Below are 15,691 nucleotides of genomic sequence, written 5' to 3'. Positions count from 1 at the left end.
AAAAGTTGGTGTGAAAGAATGCACTTGTATGTAGCCTTCAAAAATCAAATCTTCTAGGTAGACTTGTACACAGTTTTTTAGGGAACTCAAATAGGTAGCTTGTTCCAGGCATCTTGGAAAACCAACCACACATCTTCTGTGGATGTACTGGTAATCTTCTCCATGCTAAACTAAGATTTGGGTCATTTGTTCTGCTTCAGAATAAATTTGGGTACAATCAGATGCCTCCCTGATGATATTACATATACATATAACAATATCTGTCTGTATTTCTCAGGACACATTAATCCTGACCAATTTTCCAACTCCATTTGCAGAAATACAGCCTCAAACATGCAACGACCCTCCACCATGCTTCACTGTTGCCTGCAGATGTTTATTATTGCACCGCTCTCCTGCAACAGCCAAACATTTCTTTCTGACTCCTGCCATTTTTCTGCACCCCAGTTTCTATGCTTTCATGCATATTTGAGTCACTTGGCCTTGTTTCCATGCTGGAGGTATGGCTTTTTAAACACAGTTCTACCATGAAAACCATTTCTGGCCAGACTCCTCCTTTTAGTAGATTGGTGTTCCTAAGACCCACTGGTTTCCACCAGTTCTTTTCTGATGGCACTGCTGGATATGATCCATTGCATTAAGTTTTCTTGGCCAACCACTGCATATCCTCAACATTGTCTGTTTCTTTGGGATTCTTCAAAATAGCTTGAACAGCACATTATGAAGCCCCAGTCTGCTTTAAAAAAATGCCTGGGAAAGACCTAGCTGTTGCAGTATAATTACTTTGTGTCTTGGTGCTGTGCTCAGTCTTGCGATGGTGTATGCCCTGTGACATGAAACTGTCCTCCTCAACCTCACCTTAGTAGCAGAGTTTGGCTGTTCCTCACCCAGGTTAAATCCTCCTACACAGCTGTTTCTGTTTAAGGTAATGACTATGTTTCAACCTACATATGAAATTGATATTCATTGGCACCTGCTTGATATAGTTGGTTTATCATACACCTGACTCAGATCTTACAAAATCCCTGAATTTGTGCATGTAAGAATTGAAAGCCAAAAGATAACCACTCCAAATATTGATTTGATTTAGATTTGTCTTCTGTTCACTCACTTTGCCTTTTGTAAATTGATAAACAATAAAAAGGGATATTTTTGAAAGCATTTTTAATTCACAGCATTCTTAATTTTAATACCTGATTAAAACTTTGCACAGTAATGTATGTGTCTGCTTACTAGAACTAATGCTCATAGTCAATCATCTCCTCGGTTCTCTTATGCAATCTTGAATTAATTAATAAATCTTCCATAACGTAAACAACTGGATGCCTACAGTATATATGAACACTACAGAATGTAAGTAACTGTACAACAAACAACATTCTTTACAATATAGATGTACCATAACAGAGGGATAAAAGTGACTGGATATCAAATTGCACACATGCAACACAATAGTGAACTGAAGAACTAAATGGAAGTGGAAATTAAGGTATTTTTGAAGTACACACTTGTGGAACTAGGAAGTGAAGTAGAAGGTTGGAGAACAAGGTAGTGGAAACTAAGGAAACTAGAATGTGTAATGATAAATTTCCCCACTGTGGGACGAATAAAGGTATATTTTATTAAATGGAAGTCTAAAGCAGGGGATCTATGAAGTAGATAGTGGGAGAAGAAGGTGGTAGTGAAACAAGATAGTTTAATAAGTGGAATTAGGAAGTGGAAAGTCTAGATCTAGAATCTGAATCTAGAAAATGAAAAGTAGGTGAACTAGTAGGTAGAAACTTGAGAAACTATAAGGGGGATAAATTACAGAAACTAGGTAGTAGAAAGTAGAGGAAAAAGATACTACAAATAATTTGTCTGTAAGAGAAAGACTCATTTCTGTATGAATACCAGCACCACCAACTTTACAAAGTCCTAAATTCCAATAGTAAATGAATATCTGCTAAGAACGAAACAATGATGCCTTTATCAGGTTATGCTTCCTAGAAAGAAAGTTGGCTTAGGTAGAATGAAAGCAGCTTAATGATTCCTAGGAAGCTTTTGCCTTCTGTTCACCAGTGTACAGAAAAGTTAAAAGAAACATTGCTGGATTACCAGATGAACATTTTGAACTGGTATTGCTACACTGCTTCGTCTATTTCTTACTGTTGTCGATGTCTAATGGCGCATGCATATGACATACAGCACCCTGCTTTCTGATCGTATTAATATTGTAGGATCCTTTATGCTAAAGCCTCAGAAAACATAAAAAAAAATAAAAAAAAAATTATATATATATATATATATATATATATATATATATATATATATATATATATATATATATATATATATATAAATATATATATTCTGTCTATGTACAGGTGATCCCATACTGACTCTATAATATTCAGGTCTGGATGAAAAGGTCAATTCATGACTGTCAGTGTTGCTTTCACCTGCTTTCTCTCTAAATATGATTTCTCTGCATGAGCAGTGTGCTTGCGATCATTACCATGCTGTTATCCTGCTTTCCAGAAAGGATGGAATAATGAAATAAAACCTGTCTGTACATGTCATTCATGATCTCATCAGTTCTGACTGTAGAAGAGTGAACTTGGCATCACAATGAAGCTTCAGATGCTGGGCCAGGTCCATGCTGGACTTCTTTCTGTCTCTCAATGAAGAGACTTTTCTTGAAAGTTTTCTTGGCCTTTCGGTACTTTTTTGTCCCTGACCTCTCCTGATTTTTCTAAAAAGCTTGACTACCACATCTTGAGTATCCAGTGTGTTTGATGATTTTTCCTTTAAGATTGTCCCTGTGGATGCTAAAGTATAATTTTTATGTCAGTCAAAAGTTATTTTTGCCAATTAGAATGACATGATGTGATAATAAATTGGCCGTATTAGCAAATTTAACTGCATTAAACTCATACATGTGTATGTAATGCTTAGACATGTCTTGCACAGACCTAGTGTAATAGATCTTTTTACAGCAGTTATTCTAAATTGAACATGAAATAAAAGGACAAATACAGAGTGTAGCAATGACATTATTAGTTCCATTCTATTTAGGTTTATGAGATCCAGGTTCCTGCTATTGCTCAAGGTCACACTAAATAATTGCCACTTTAGCTTATAGACGCTGTTATTCATGATTATATTCTGTTTTGAATACTACAATTTTTCTGTATTTTCTTATTCTATTCTTTTGCTGAAACAACAGTGCCTCTCTCTCTCTCATATATATATGAGATACAGTACTGAGCACAATGCATCTGTGTAACCACAGTCAAAACAAAAAAGCTGCATTCACAGCCAGTGTATATTAAACATCCACGTATCCACCGCAGTCTGACTTCCACAGAAGCCACAATCACAGATATAATGCAAATGACAGCAAGAGCAAAATAATCGTCTGTGTGTGCACCTGCACATACACATACACACATAGCATGTTGGTGAGCCAGTCATCCATACTCACATAGCATCACAATCATCCTGTCTTGTTTTGATCGGAGATGCCGGTGCATTGACACAGCAGAGAGGGCTACCGAAAGAGAGTATCATGTCAGCTGATGAAGAGGTTGACCCCTGGAGCGGTGTGATGGAGAATCCTAACCATGCCTGACACACAGCTTGTGTGTAACATCTGGTTTGTGTACATTTGCCAAACAGTGAATCCCTTGGGTGGCCATCTTGGCTCTGGCTGAAAAGTCTCAGCTACAGCTAAACCTATATTACCTGCTTGCCTTGACCAACAGTAAAGAAAAAACGGGAAGATGGCATATGGGACAATATTTAATACATTTATATTTCAGAATTTTATTTATTTCCCAATGTTTAAAATGAGCACCTAAAACGACATAAGATTCTCAGATAAGAGTTTTAGTATTTTTTGTGGGCTCTCTGTCATGATTCAGCATGGCACTGGAGTCTCAATAATTGCGTTGTAAACAGTATGAATGGGATGACAAGGACAACTGATGTGACTTGTGCCCATGTGTGAATGATATGCACCATTAAGAAATGGAAGCTGGAAGGCTGACTCACCTTATTGGAGGCCATCTCACTGACAGAGTGGCGGGTCTGGAGGGTCTCCAGCTGGTCCAGGCACCAGTCAAGCTCCTCCAGTGTCTCTGTCGCCAGCTTCTGGTAGGCCTCCTCTGGGGGAAGACAGGAGGGAAGGCTGTGGTCAGTTTTGAGGCGTTTCACGGGGCTAGCTGAGGCCTCATATCCAGCCATGCCGCGCTGTCCGGATTTTACACGCGGGTGACTCTTCATGCTGCTATGAATAAAGAACTATCCTATAAGGAGGAGAAGGTCTGAAGAACCAAATCTAAGCTCCCGGGCTTGGAAAAGCTTTCCATTTAGTCAGTAAAAAAATGTCCAAATGAATGAGTGAAAAGAAGTTATGCCGGTGAGAGTCCAGCAGCGCAAAGATCCTGGCCTTGAGAGCAATGGAACACCATGCTCTAACTATGCAAAATAACACAGCACACATCCACAAAAATCCTGAGCCAGATGCGTCACTGACTAACACAACAAATCTGCATCCCAACACATGACTAGCGTCAGTCTCCAGTAGTGGTCCATCAGGTGAGGGGGGTGATCTGGAGGAGAGTGAGAAATTCACGCAGACAGCTCTTGCCTTTCAGTCATGCACTTCTTTCTAAAAAAAAAAAAACGGAGCAGAGCGAAAAGCAAAGCTCACTCTGCTTGCACCTCCTCTCCAGCTCCCTTGGCCAAAGACCAGACCCCCATATGAAGCTGTAAGAGCACAGTGATGAGCTACCCTCCTTTGTTAGGGGGACAGCTCAACAAGCTGATATCCACGCTGATTAAAAAAAAAAGGGAGGGGGGACAGTGAGCCAGTTAGAACTGAGCAGCACCTCAACGTGGTGGCATGACTTAAGAGGCTTTGCTTTACACAAAACACAATCGGTTTCCTGTGAAAGCCCAAGCCTAAAGAGCCGGAGAGCACGACACAGGAAGAAAAAGAAAAGCTGGTCTGGATTTTTTGGACTGGAGTAATGCTGTAATCTGAGCAGCAGAAAAGCCTTCATTCTGTCAAAAAGCTGCAACTCAAATGTAAGCGTTACCAAAAAATTAGATTTATTGTTTTTGTTACTGCTCATCTGATATTAACATTTTAGAAGAGATTTACATTAAACACCCTGTGTATACAGAAGAAAGCAAAAAAAATGTTTTAAAAGAGAACGCCTTGTCATAGTTATATTACCGTAACTATCATTTAATAAGCGTATAACCAATGTCTAATATGACATCTGACGCAATTACCTCAAATAAAAAGACCTTGGGTATTGAGGGGCTGGATTCACTGTGAACGAGACAGAGAAATACGAGCCCCATGTTAAGGGTCTGTCTACAATATGTCACTTTCACCCGTTTTCTCAGTCTGTTCCCCCTTTCAAAAGGCCATGAAATCGCTCAGGAGAGTTTGCAAGCACAGGGGACCACTGTCCTTGCTGACAGCGTCTCCTCTGACGTCAATGGCATTCTTCTCATGTTTAGTGCAACACTCTGAGGCTGCTCTTAGCTCAGCTCAAAACTCTGGACTGGATTCTCCAAGACTGGCTATGGGGACAAAAAACACTAAAACAGAATTTTCTGGTATGCTGCCTCGTAATGAAAGATGTATTCCATGATAGGGTATTTCATGTAACTGTTTAATGCACGTCATTACTTTGCACCTCGAAATGTTCATCCAACAAAACATACTGCTGCTTTAAAAATACAAAAAAAGGGTGTCAGGGTAATGCAGCAGGTAGTGTTGTTGACTCAGAGCTCCAGATTTCCCAGTATGATTCTGAGCTTGGGTTGCTGTATCTGGTTTCTGGAGTGTGAGAATTATTCATTTATATTTTATATATATATATATATATATATATATATATATATATATATATATATATATATATATATAACTGTACATTTATAGTTAGATTTGTTTAACTTCTATTATAACTAAATACAGATTACAACATTCACATCGTCACTTGCTTTCTTGTTCTCAGAATTAATGAGACAAAACAATGCAGCTTACAGCAGAGCACAACTCTCCACTATCTAAAGCCCTTCTGTTCCAAAATAACCCACAAAATTTACAGCTTTAGTTTTCAGTGTTACAAAGCCCTGATGCCGAGACGCCGCCCAAAACCAAAAAAAGAAAGAAAAAATGACTGACAGAAAACTTCCCCATTTCATCAAATACGCTGCAAATAATTTACCAATTATGACCAATCAGATTGAAGAATTAGATTGAAGTTGAAATTGTACACCTTGCAGGTATTTTTATTTTCTGTATAATCCTGTGATCTCATCCTGATTCTCACAGCGAGACACTTAAAAGCCGCCAGTAATGCCAAATGCATCTTTGAGTATAAGCTGTAGTGCTGTGTTCGTGAAATCATGCACCACAGTAGGTCCTAAAGTCATAAGGTGCCATAGCAATGTTCACGGTGTGAAATTCCATGACTCAGGAAACACATGGAATCTGTGTCCATTGTGCCAGCCGAATGGCATGTTCTAACACCCTCCCACAGCATGCCAGTGCAATCCGTGGCACATACATACATACACACACACACACAGAAGCTTCTTCCAAGAAAGCAGTAGGAAAAAAGCGGCGTCGCGGAAACTGGCTTCTCCTTGTCCCTGGAGGACACTGATGAGTGACGTCAGAGTTTAGATGACATCATTCTCCACAGTCTTATCCGCCTGTATGTCTCTTCCCCCACTCTCTATTTCAGGCTTTGCCTCATCTCCCCTAGTTCTTATTCCATTCACCTTCCCAACCCTGCATTTCTAAGGAGGGGGCAGAGCCTTGCTATTTTTAGCCAGTGCTATTTAAAGAACAGCTCATAATATACAAGATCAATCAGTATCGGCAGGTGCCACCAAGAACCCGAGTGCTGATTGAGCAAGTGTGTATGACCGGTCGGTGCCTTTATACCTCACTAAATATGTCCAATCTAGCATAAACGGCTTTAAACAGCCCTGGCACGAACAAATTTATGCATCCACGCACTGCATTCAGCAATCCCTGGTTCAGTGACAAAATAAATCGCATCGATCAATTGATACATAAGGAGAAAGCAAAGAGTGGTTTGACTGACATGTTCATCACAGTCAAGACAAGATGCACACACGCTGTCATCGAATAATCAGTGGTGGGCCGTCAGGGCCAGCAAAGCATTTTCTGCTGACCTAAACACTATCGGAAGCACCAATCTACATTTACAACCTTAATTCTAATATTTGTTCCATTAAATTGAATTCATTTATTTCCAACAGTCTATTCTACTCATTTCATAGCGTTTCCCTTGGCTACACTGCTTCCAGTACGTGTATGTGGATGTTAGATTTTTTGTCCAATCAGATTTCAGCCTCTATGTGCTGCCATGTCAATCTAATCTTCCCAGGGCCTTCAAAATTAGTAGTGCTGGCCTTTTTACCTTAGAGAATATTAGCAATGGATCTGTTTCTTTAACTAATTTCATATTCGCCTCACAGGGCAAGCTAGCTGGCCCAGAATAGCTACAGCATTTTTCCGTCCTCTGATTAGTTGGTCAGAGGAACACTGTTACAGCCAAGTTCGACTAGCATCTGTATCGCTCTGCACACATTAATACATCCGAGTTAGACTTTTTTTATGCCTACGGAGGAAGAAAAATGAATTTGGTCTCGGACATTCTTAAAAATCCATTTTCAAGAAAAGCTAGCTAGCGTGTCTCAGCCCGGGAAAAGGTTTGTTTGCCACTTCCAGACCAGTGAATACGAGCGGTACCACTGGATTACAGCCTCTGAGGAGTGGTTGTATTTTATTTACAGTTTTTAATGTTTTTGTCATGTTATCAGACAAATATTGATTCTGAATTGCTCCAGATGATGTAGGTGGCACAGTTGCGGTAGTGTAGAGGTTTGGAGCTTGCTTTAGTTAAATAGCATTCACACTCCATACGTGAAATGCCTCTCTTTTTGTAATGCCTTGCATTGTTATATGGCGTTTTTGTATAGTATTAATGGTTTCTATAATTGCGACGTGATAGTGGTGGTATTAAGAGGTGGATTAAGTCGGGTAAGTCCCCACTGAAGGCCCAGGTACCAAATGCAAGGCCCGCCACTGCCAATAATAATCCAGCAGTGCAATGTGGTGTGTGTGTGTGTGTGTGTGTGTGTGTGTACATCAGGAATATTTGTAGCATATAAAAATATTTTACATTTTGGGTGAAAAACTTCTTTGCCTTATATTAAGAACAGGCTTCATTTAGGTGAAAGAGCATAATTCAACTAATTAGATTTCCTACCAAAGTGGAATTTTAATCTGATGGTTTAATACTGAATTCCTTATGTAAACTTCAGGAAATAGAACATGGAAATCACTTAATTCATTAACAACAGTTTCCATGGCCCAGTTATGGAACCACCACTGTTTGAAGAACTAGCAGTTATCACTAAAAGGAGTAGTTTATCTCCCCCTACAGATGAAAAACCGGGACAGCAGCTACCGCACAACTTAAAACGTGGCTTAATGGAAAGTTCTTAAAAACTGAACTACCAGATTACCAAATAACAAATAAAAAAACTGTCTGTGCAAGAGTATGATGGATTCATCTAATATTCATTGTGTAATCAATGGACAATGAGTCCTACAACATTTAATACATCTTTTAACCATGTCAGTCATGTATAAACAATACAAACACATGCATGAACTCTTACCTGTGAAGGAGGCTTTTGGGAGAGGAGGAGGGTTACACATGGGGGCCCTTCTGCAAAATGACCACATAAGAAAAAAATATATAATAATGCTGTCTCGGACAATGTTTTAATTACATTTGTAATACCTCCAAACCGGTGAAATAGATTCTGAACATAGTTTGACCCATATTATATACAGTACATATGATATACATGTTATATATGTTGGACTCTTGTCAGCTGTCCAACTACAGGCCAATATCAAACCTCCCCTTTATCGCCAAGATTTTAGAAAAGGTTGTAGCACAGCAGTTATGCTCACATCTACTTAGGAATAACATTTTTGAAATGTAACAGTCGGGATTTAAGCCTTATCATAACACAGAGTCAGTGCTGGTTTAATTGGTGAATGACTTGTTATTAGCCTCTGATCAGGGTTGTGTCTCCTTACTTGTTTTGCTCGACTTTAGTGCAGCTTTTGACAACATTGATCATACTATCCTCCTTGCTTTACTAGAAAAATGTTGTTGGAATAAAGGAAACAGCTCTCTCTTGGCTCAGGTCTTATTTGACTGATTGCTATCAGTTTGTTGATGTTAATGGTGATTTCTCCACACTCTCTGAGGTAAAGTTTAGTGTTCCGCAAGGATCTGTCTTAGGCCCACTGCTTTTCTTTTTATATATGCTGCCTCTGGGTGAAATTATACATAAACATGATATAAGCTTCCATTGCTATGTAAAGACAGATGAGAGAGATCATCTCAAAAATGTTAACTAATAATAACTTCCTTGTGCTCAGCTCGGAAAAGATGTACTTTTACTAGAACCACATGCAGCTAGTAGTAAACTTTCCGAATACGTAGCATCTCTGGATAGTCTTTTGAAGACCTTAGTGTGATTATTGACTCTAATCCTTTCCTTTGAGGCTAATGTGAATAACATTACCAGGATAGCCTTCTTTCACCTTAGAAATATTGCTAAAATTTGAAATATGATGTTGTTACAGGATGCAGAAAAACTGTGCTTTTGTTACATCTAGATTAGACTACTGTAAAGCTTTACTGTCTGGGTGTTTTTGTAAGTGCATAAATAAGCTTCAGTTAATTCAGAATGCAGCAGCAAGAGTCCTTGCCAGATCTAGGAAATATGACCACATAAGCCCTGTTTTAATCAGTCTACACTGGCTCTCAAATAAATCTCGCATTAATTATAAAATACTAATACTTGCGTATAAAACACTTAACGGTCTCGCGCCGCAGTATCTGAGTGAACTTCTGTAGCATTATAATCCCCCATGCCTACTTGGATCAAAAGATGCAGACTATTTGTTGGTACCTCAAATAATGAAGACTGCAAAAGGGGGCAAATCTGTTTTTTATAAAGCCTCACGGTTATGGAACAACCTTGCAAATAGTGTTCGGGACCCAGACACAGTCTCAGTGTTCAAGTCGAGGATGAAAACATATTTATTTAGTCAAGCTTTTGATTTTTCTTAGGTAAAGGAGCAGATCTGGAGGGATCATGCGTATATAGTGTTCGGTGAACTGGGATATTTGTATGCTGTCGTCCCCTCACTCTCAGTCAGGTTTGTTGACAGTGGTGTGGTGTGTGTGACGGCTCTTATCCCAGAGATCCCTCATGTTTGTGTTACCTTCTGGCTCTCTCTTTTAGTTATGCTTTCGGCTATTCTTTGCTTGTGTCCCCAACTGCACAGTGTCCTTAACTTTCATACAACAATGAGAATACTTAATCCATATCTTTCTCTCCCTATCACCCCTCTTCTCTCTCTCTCTCTCTCTCTCTGTGTTGAGTTAAACCTGCTCCTGATGCACCAGTGACCAGTGTTCCTTCTCCTTGGATCTGCCTGCCCTGTCCCAGCCTGCTTCTGGATGGTGTTCTCTTTGATTGGAGGCTTCTCTCTATAGCATGGGGATCTATAAAATTACGAAGTCACACAGGAGCTTTGATGATGGATTTGGACTGTAGTTAATGTCAACAGTCTGCTACACTGACTCAAGACTACAGTTTGCATTTGATCAGCATCACTGCACACCTCAACATCGTTTAACTTTAATAAATGGACATTTGATGCCACCCAGATGAGGATGGGTTCCCTTTTGAGTCTGGTTCCTCTCAAGGTTTCTTCTTTATGCCATCTCGGGGAGTTTTTCCTTGCCACAGTCACTCATTAGAGACAAACTTGCACTTATAAAGAACATTCTTATTCCTTCTTTATTAACGCATTATCTGTGTAAAGCTGCTTTGAGACAATGTTCATTGAAAATTATAATTTATAAAAATGTATTGAATTGAATACACCTACCCATAATTGTAGAAAGAAATGTTTAAACACACTGTTGTAACTGCACTCACTTATTTGTGGTTCTTTCTTGCTGCAAGTTTGTTAATGCTGCAAAATTGTTCCGTACTGTTCTCAAACTGGCCAGTACCTACCAAAAGAGAGGGGGGTTGGGAAGCAGAAACCAGTATTAGGTAAACAGGTTTGTGTTAAATGAGTATGACATATGAATGAGGAATGGGGATTAAATGTCACCCGCACAAGGAAACAACAATACACTGAGCAGATTAAAATAAAAATGGCATCATTTCATACAACACACAATTATTATACACCAGTAACACTCCATATTTAAATTTATTTTATTAGGCATAAATGCCAGCTACAATCATGCATCAGAACGTATACTGTATTTAACGCCACAACACGGTTCTAAATTCAGATTGGTTAGAAGGTGTTGATTAATATACCTCTGTTAGGTAAATAGCTGCTCTTAGACATAATTAATCAACATTCTGTCATATAAAATGAATAACATTTAGGGACATGCTGTTAAAGGAAAAATAATCAACTCTACTTGACTTGGGCTGCAACACATCACTTCGTTGTTGATTATTTTCCTATAACACCATTTCCCATCATCCGTTTTTTTAGTCTTGCATTACTAAAGGAGCTGATAGACACTAACCTGGGCAAAGGGTGTTACAATCAAGTCATCCCCATGGCTGCAAGAAAGTGGATAAATAAAGTCGATTAGCAGTTTGGTTCACAGACACTGTGTCAGCTCTTCTACAATGACTCTTAGTGTATGACCACCTTTTTGTGTTCCTCATGTGTGTGTAATAATACATGTCTGAAATGCCGCATGCATTTATTTTTTTTGTCGCCACAAAAGAACCATATCATTTAAAGACAATTATATTTCCCACGATAAAAGAGAACGGTGTGAAGGAGTGTGAGCTTAAAGTTTGCTTTTCTTTGACGATATGGTTTATCTGTGTGACAAGTCAGAGGCAGGAGGAATAGCACCGATTGAAAGGCATTTCTAGATATGAAATGTGTTTTAGTGCAGATGAGTGTTAATTAGTAGGTTGTAGGAGGGAGACACAAACATTAATTTTCAAGCTGCATCAAGATAGCTTGATAGCAGCAAATAAGAGCATTTAACTATTTGAATATATCGTATATTGGAGAGTATTTTACTTTTTTGAAAATGTTATTTTTTTGTTCTTTGACCTTAAAGTAACAAAACTGAGTAACTCCAATGAATTATTGGCACCTTCCGTAAAAATGAGAAAAAAAAAGGAATATATAAATATAACAGCATGTGCAATAAGTGATCATTTAAGCTAAAACACATATTAGTAACAAACAGGACAAACACAGGTTTTAGAATTATTAGCCCCTTTGCATAATGAAAATCATTATGTTTGGCTCATCATGTTGGCCAAAGTCATTGTCTGAACCTCCTGGCAGAGGCAACCAGTATTATGGTTAAAATGTTGTGATACATTCACAAGATCCCCTGATTTACCAGCCACAAAACAGCCCCCATGCATCCTTCATCCACCTTTAGGCTTTACAGTGGCGTATCAGGTGTTTTTCCTTGTATACTTGCTTGTAAACGCTTTTGTCTCCCAACATGCAAACGATTTTGATCTCATCTGATCACTCCCACCGATGCCAAATTGTAGTTTTAAAGACAACTTTAGGAAGGACAGACAGAATAATAATATAATAACGATCAGTTTTTAAGCAAACGTGTTTCATGTTAGTTTTCATTAAGGGTGCCAATAATTACATGAATACTTAATTTTGCATTATTATAAAACAAAGACAGTTTGATGAAGATGTTATGTGTATTTCCTGTAATACAATGTAAAGTGCTAATGAACATATCTAAGTTAGACTATATGGACAAAAGCATGTGGACACCTGACCTCTAAAGTGTAATTTTAGTTTTTTGAACATATCATTAGTCTCTAGTTCCTATTATAATAACCGCCACTCTTGACAAGATCTTCCATTAGACTTTGGATTGTGCTTATTGAGATTTGTGCTCATTCAGCCACAAGGGCATTAGTAAAGTCAGGCACTGACAGTCAGTGTTCCAATTTATCTCAAAGGTGTTCAGCAGGATTGCAGTCATATGTATCCTATAGAAGGCCACTCAAGATCTTCCACTCCAACCCATCAAAACCATATCTTAAGGGAGCTTGCTTTTTACACAAGACAGTCGTATTGGACCCAGTTTGAGTCTTTTGTTTAATTGAAGGAAACAATTTGTGTGCTTGGCTGGAAAAATCAGGTGTGCTAATACTTTTATTCACATAGTATATGATGTATATTGAAAAATGCTATATTTGTGCTATTAAAAAAAAGGACTGTCTGACTCATTAGGCGTTTCCACAGATAAAACTTTCTAACATCATGACCACAGGGTGTGTTATAAGCTGAATCGGTGTTGGCCATGTGCTTGTAAGTGTGCACACAGCTTCAGTGCCTCTGTGTCCTTGCATGGCTCATATCGTTCCTAACACAGAGTCATGCTGAAGACTTTTACGCTCGGAAAAGGTCAGGGCTAAATCCATCCGCTAACAAGTGAAGAAAGAACAGCGTTTTCCCTGCTACCTTTTATGCCTCTCATTCTCATACCATATAACTCTTCTCTATTTATGCCACACCTCTCTGCACTTCTCTTCTTTAATCGCACTTATTTATAGTCTAATATTCTATAAGAACACATGCATGTAAAACTGCTACACACAGGAGTCACAACCTGTTAATATAAAATGTTTATTTACTTTTTATTACATTTATGTTATTCTTCTAAACCACTAGCAATTGCAAAAAAAAAAAAAAACACTTTAATCAAATGAAATGTATTGTAAAAGAATGTGTGCAGGATGCAAATACCATGATAGAAATCCTATTGTGAAATGCATATTATTGTAATCAAAAGTTTGTGCACCGCTAACCCAACTACATATTTTTTGCATAGCAGATGTGTTTTATAAAATGTGTTTCACAAGCTGCCAACATGTATTGACTTGATCGTGTGTGCAAACAAACATGCCAAAATTGCAATTGTACTGTAAATACATCAAATATAAAAGAATTGTGCATTAATAGTCACATAAAATTATTTGCATTATTATTAATAGTATTATTAGTTGCCTGCTAGTAAGTTGTATTTTATTAATTTCTTTTAAACCTATTTAGATGTAAATAATACTGCCTAAATGACTACAATATTCTCTACATTTGGCATTAATGCTTCTTATACCTTTAATAAAATATTGGAATGTTTTTATTCTATTTAGAAATATAACATTTTCTACATAAAACTTCGACCGCACAAGATTTCTTGCGACCAAAAACACACACTCTGGAAGAACTAACCTAAAATGAAAAATATATAAACAGACACAAACAGCATATGATTCAGCAAAAGGGCACGGCATGCTCAGATCAAAGCTACAGCTGTGCAGTGCTTGTAAAGCCGATCGCACTTTTATAAACAGACCAGGCAGCATGCGCTGAGCTCCATAACTGAGTCTTAGTGGCGTGCAGGAGAGAGTGGAGGTGGAGTGCAGGAGAAAGAAGGAGGGGGAGTGAATAAACAGCTACACAGTGTCCGGTACGAAGCAGGAGGTATCCACATCTGGAACAGCAGCACAACATACCGGCGTCTGTCATTGGGCTCGCTGAAGAAACGGCATATGACCCGCATGGTCGGAGTTGGTGGTTAATACGAGTAGTCCTGTGATTCCAGCAAGCGCACTGGACATGTGCATGAGTGCGGACTCGCGTGTCTGGCTGTTCCTTGATCAGCTCACTCAACACTAGATTTTCATGCACTGGTAAAGTGAAAAGGTCACTGGTAGGAGTGTGGAGTGTGTCACATGCTTTTAGACAACTCTGTCAGCATGGGCTGTGGTGCAACACACTGTTCTAAACATAGCTTGAGACCACAGCTTAATTGTATGTGAACAATCCAGAGGTGGGTGACTCCAAAATGCAAATAAACCATACCCAAGCCAAAAGTCTTATAAAATCACATGATATATAACTATTATAAAGCTATATTTCAGACTAGCAGAATAATGATTGTGATAAAAAATAAAATATACACACACCAGTACCAGGAACTAACAACAGGCAACAGGAATTAACACAGGAATTAGAATGTGGCGTTACTTCCTGTTATTCCTTACAAGTGGTCTGTCAGTTGTAATTAAAAGAATAGTGTGCATCTGCTTTCCCATAGTCTCTGCATTATGTATAGAGTGGTGCAGAGTTACATGGAGAACCTGCAGAGGCAGGGACAAACAAGAGGGAAGGAAAGCTTTATCGCTTTATATCTGTGCACTCGTCATGGCTTAAGCAACACCAGGTTTATTTTCAACTCAAGGCTCATAGCTAATGTGCATCTATAATAGCGATGACGGTTTGTTTTTTAAAACAATTTCTATTTTCTGTCTTTAAGGTGTTAGATAACTCCATCTACTGTTGAACAAATGGCAGTGCAATGAAATGGATAGTCAAATTCCCTCTGGGTATTTTCTTAGGTTTCACTCTATACACTATATTATTAGGCTCGTTTCATGTTGAATAGTGTAATTCTGCAAAAAACATTTTCCCAAGATAACATTTATTAATAATATTTTAGATTTTCTTTTTTTT

At 38.4% G+C, this 15,691-nt stretch overlaps 1 protein-coding gene across 11 annotated transcripts in view; it reads right to left on the bottom strand.

The window, feature by feature from the left end:
- LOC124393419 (cAMP-specific 3',5'-cyclic phosphodiesterase 4D-like) overlaps positions 1–15,691 on the bottom strand; it is a 190,981-nt gene that overhangs the window by 21,803 nt on the left and 153,487 nt on the right. For all 11 annotated transcript variants that reach the window (XM_046861238.1, XM_046861236.1, XM_046861240.1 and 8 more), the window contains 4 exons: positions 11,694–11,730; positions 11,080–11,156; positions 8,728–8,777; positions 4,036–4,148 (listed from right to left, as the gene is read on the bottom strand). In XM_046861238.1, the coding sequence (XP_046717194.1) occupies positions 4,036–4,148; positions 8,728–8,777; positions 11,080–11,156; positions 11,694–11,730 (277 nt within the window). The remainder of the gene's footprint in view (positions 1–4,035; positions 4,149–8,727; positions 8,778–11,079; positions 11,157–11,693; positions 11,731–15,691) is intronic.

The sequence above is a fragment of the Silurus meridionalis genome, chromosome 11 (assembly GCF_014805685.1).
Source record: "Silurus meridionalis isolate SWU-2019-XX chromosome 11, ASM1480568v1, whole genome shotgun sequence".
Classification (NCBI taxonomy): domain Eukaryota; kingdom Metazoa; phylum Chordata; class Actinopteri; order Siluriformes; family Siluridae; genus Silurus; species Silurus meridionalis.
The sequence above is the reverse complement of the archived record's forward strand: the minus strand, read 5'-3'. Positions and strand labels throughout refer to the sequence as shown.